This window comes from Pelophylax lessonae (genome assembly GCF_965119305.1).
Source record: "Pelophylax lessonae genome assembly, chromosome: 4".
In the NCBI taxonomy this organism is placed as follows: Eukaryota; Metazoa; Chordata; class Amphibia; order Anura; family Ranidae; genus Pelophylax; species Pelophylax lessonae.
In genome coordinates, this window is record NC_138771.1 from 669,324,925 (window position 1) to 669,329,186 (window position 4,262).

Genomic DNA, 4,262 nt, shown 5'->3' on the forward strand with positions numbered 1-4,262 from the left:
CCCCAGCACATCCAGGACCCCCAGGATCAATTTACCTCACCCTGATGAAGGTGAGTCAGACACCGACTTCCCACTCACTCAGGGGGCCACCGCAGCTTACGGCTCCTCACCAACTGACATGATGCAGAATTTTGAGCGCATCCTCCATAAAGCCCTGAAACACACCTCAGACCAAATAACTGACAGGCTCACTAAAGAAATCAGGGAGCTAGGCCAACGCACCGCTGACCTAGAACTCAGGGCTGATGAACTTGAAATCAATGTCTCTCATCACACTGACGGCCCTTAGGGAAGAAAACCAACTCTTATAAGCTCAATTTGAGGACCAAGAGAACAGGGCTAGACGCTCCAGTATCAGGATTAGGTGGATCCCTGAAACTGTGGTGGACTTACAATCCACTGTGTCTGCCCTCTTCCAGGAACTCTCCCCCTCCATCCCTATTGAACGCCTGGAGATGCACCGCATACACAGGGCTCTGGCCCCCCGCAAATCTGAGGGACCACCCAGGGATATCATAGCCAAGCTCCATTATTACAAAACCAAGCAACAACTCCTTCAGGCTGCACGGCAGAAAGATACCCTCCATTTCCAGGGCTACACATACCAGCTCTTTACTGACCTCTGCAAGTCTACTATTACCAAGCGCAGGGCGTTCAAACCTCTCTTGCAAGTTCTCCAACAACACCGGATCATTTACTCCTGGGGCTTCCCCTTTTCACTGCGCTTCACCTACCAGGGACGCAAGCACACTTGCAAGACCACTGATGACCTCCAGCAGCTCCTCCAGGAATTGCACCTGACTTCAGCCCCTGTGACTCCCACAGCTCAACAACAGCACAGACGCTCAGCCTCACGCTCCCCTCTGAAACCTACTGCCACTACATCCACTACCCCTAAGCGGAGCCGGCACATCTCCCCCTTGCCTGCATTAGTTGACTCGATGGACTGAGAGCCCCATCTACACATGACCCTGCCTCATTTGCACCGCCTGACTTGAGTGACTCCCGCCACTTTTTTTTATCTCCTAGACTGGCTTTGTTTTCCAGGCCAGCCCCACAGGCATCCTACGGCGGACCCTGGATCTCTCGTCAGGCTGCTCCACATCACAGATCACCATCCTACCGACACGCACGACCATCCTAGCAACACCTACCCAGTCCGGACGGTAATCACGGTAACCCTATCCCTGCCCGAAACCTCTTTCCCTCTTTTACTAAAAGAGCCCCTCTTGACGAGGACAAGGATGTACCCTCCCCCCCCTTTTTTTGATTATCTATGCTTTTATGTTTCTTAGCATTTTGTTCATTCATAGTGGTGATACTACACCCTATCACAGTTGCCCCTCCTTCTGCTAACTAATGTCTCTCCTGGTCACCAACATGGACTTCATCACCTTATCTCACCCACGGGCGGATCTGTCACCTGTCGGCTGCCACTGCTGCCCCCTACCCACCTCTGGAACCCTCCCTCGGGAGACTTCCTGTGGTGGTCCACCTCCCTCAGCGTAGACGGTCACCCTCTACGTTGACGGAAAATGTTTTTTGATTTTTTGCTTGTGTTGATATGTCAGCTAAATCCAGTGTCTCTCTTTTCCCCCTTTTTTTTTTCCTCATCTGAGCCTTCTCTCTACCCCTCCTCCCTTCCCCCCCCCCCTCCCCTCCTACTCGCCGGGGGGCTCCGGTTGCTACGCCCCTGATCCTTGACCTAGGCTTCCCTCCCACACCTACTCGATGGCCTCCTTGAATGTATTGACCCTCAATGTGCAGGGTCTCAACTCTCCACAAAAATGGCGCAAGGCCTTTCGCTCACTGGCCATCCTTGATGTGCATGTAGCTTGCCTGCAGGAAACGCACTTTTCAGCCTCGCATACTCCCAAATACCTAACTCCCTCTTATCCCCTACAACCCACACTAGCAATCCAGTCAAAATCTTAGAGACTTTCCGTCATCACCTCTCCAAGCTCTACTCTCCTCCTCAACTCCCCACCGACACGTGGACCTCTGACTTCCTCTCAGATCTCGACTTGCCCACCTTATCTGCTTCGCAACGAGAAGCTCTAGATTCACCCATCTCGGACCTCGAAATTCGTACTGCAATCAAAACCCTTAAACTCAATAAACGACCCGGTCCGGATGGGTTTACAGCCTCTTACTACAAACATTTCTCTGACCTCCTGACCCCTATGCTTACCAAGGCTTACAATTCCATACTTAGGGGTCATTCCTTTGGTTCTGATTCCCTCACCCCAACCATCTCAATGATCCCTAAACCACAGACTGACGACTCTTCCTGGGCTAATTACAGCCCGATATCCCTCCTTAATATTGACATTAAGATCGTGGCCAAAATCCTGGCGGCACGCCTCAACCCAACTAGGATCTCTAGTACATAGGGACCAAACAGGTTTTATCCCCTGCCGACAGGCCGGTGACAATGTGCATAGGGCAATACACCTGGCTTACCTGGCCCGCCGTCGTAAAGTCCCTACATGCTTTGTCTCCCTTGACATTAGGAAAGCTTTCGAGTATGCGTGCAGAGAGCGGGAGATGGCGGAGGGAATTTGCAGAGGACGAGGCCGGGGGGCCTTGGCGGGCCGCATGGAGAAGTGGAACCCCTTTAGGGAGCCCAGCGACCTGCAGAACAATAATATTATTGGTTTTGCTGCTCCAAAGAATACAAAGTTAGCAGGTAAATACTGCCGTGATGAAGATGATGAATATGACCTGGCAGCCACATCTCTTCTAAATAAGCTGATCCATAAATCTTTGGTGGAATCCCCTCAAAAGGTGGAGGTCTTGCAGAGAGATCCCACCTCGCCTTTATATTCAGTGAAGTCTTTTGAGGAACTTCGTCTAAAGCCTGAACTTCTTAAAGGAGTGTATGGAATGGGATTCAACAGGCCATCGAAGATACAAGAAACTGCTTTGCCTATGATGCTTGCATATCCCCCACAGAATCTGATTGCCCAGAGCCAGTCGGGCACTGGAAAGACTGCTGCTTTTGTCCTCGCCATGCTCAGCAGAGTAGACCCCCTGAAAAAATACCCACAGTGCATCTGTCTCAGCCCTACCTTTGAACTTGCTCTGCAGACAGGAGAGGTGATCGAACAGATGGGGAGGTTTTGTGATATTCAAACAGTCTATGCCCTACGTGGAAACAGACCGGCTAAGGGCACAAAGATAGAGGCACAGATTATTGTCGGGACCCCGGGAACCGTCATGGATTGGTGCTTAAAGCTGAAGCTTGTGACTCCAGAGAATATATGTGTCTTTGTGCTGGATGAAGCCGATGTGATGATTGGAGTTCAGGGCTATTCTGATCATAGCCTGCGTGTGAAGAGAGTAATGCCACAGACGTGCCAAATGCTCCTGTTTTCTGCTACCTTTGAGGAGACTGTGTGGTGTTTTGCTGAGAGGCTTGTGCCTAGTCCTAACATCATAAAGCTGAAGAAAGAAGAAATGACCCTGGACAACATTCTGCAATTTTATGATGCCTGTGAGGACAACGAAGAAAAATATAACGCACTGCGAAACATTTATGGCGTAATCACCATTGCTCAAGCGATAGTGTTTTGCAGGACCCGTAAGACTGCTAAATGGCTTGCCTGTGAAATGGTGAAGGATGGGCACAAGGTAGAGTTGCTGAGTGGAGAGCTTACAGTGACAGAGCGAGCCTGTGCTATACAGCAGTTCCGTGATGGCAAAGTGAAGGTCTTGATCACCACAAATGTCTGCGCTCGAGGAATAGATGTGGAACAGGTGTCAATCGTCATAAATTTTCATCTGCCAGTTAACATGGACGGTCAGGTTGATTTTGAGACATACCTACACCGCATTGGTCGCACCGGAAGATTTGGAAAGGAAGGCATTGCTATTACACTAGTTGAGAAATGTTGCTTATACATGCTGCATGAAATAGAAGAATATTTTGATACACCGATCAAGAGGCTGGACACTGGGGATATCATTGAACTTGAAAAGCTTTTGCCATCTAGAAATCAGAGGTCATAAGAACAAAGTATTGGAAGTAGAAAACGTTTGCACTTAAGTTTGTACATAAGGATATTAGTTTTGATACAAATGTATTGGTACGAAGAATGATCTATATTTCTGCACCGTCAGCCATGAAGACACTCTGTCCCAAACTAGGAAAAGATGAATCGGGTGTTGCTGGGACAAGAACATTTTTGCTGTGTTTGGCCATTATAATAAGCATAGTTTTTGATGTTTACAGTTTGGTTTACTTTGTGAGTTAATGTTTG

The 4,262-nt window shown here is 49.2% G+C and overlaps 1 protein-coding gene across 1 annotated transcript; it reads left to right on the forward strand.

Annotated features, from left to right (window-relative positions):
* Positions 1–2,547: 2,547 nt before the first annotated feature.
* Positions 2,548–4,011, forward strand: LOC309553094 (ATP-dependent RNA helicase DDX25-like; the record flags this gene model as incomplete). Its single annotated transcript, XM_082253993.1, has 1 exon — positions 2,548–4,011. The coding sequence occupies one exon, from the start codon at positions 2,548–2,550 to the stop codon at positions 4,009–4,011; it is 1,464 nt and encodes a 487-aa protein (XP_082110119.1).
* Positions 4,012–4,262: the final 251 nt, after the last annotated feature.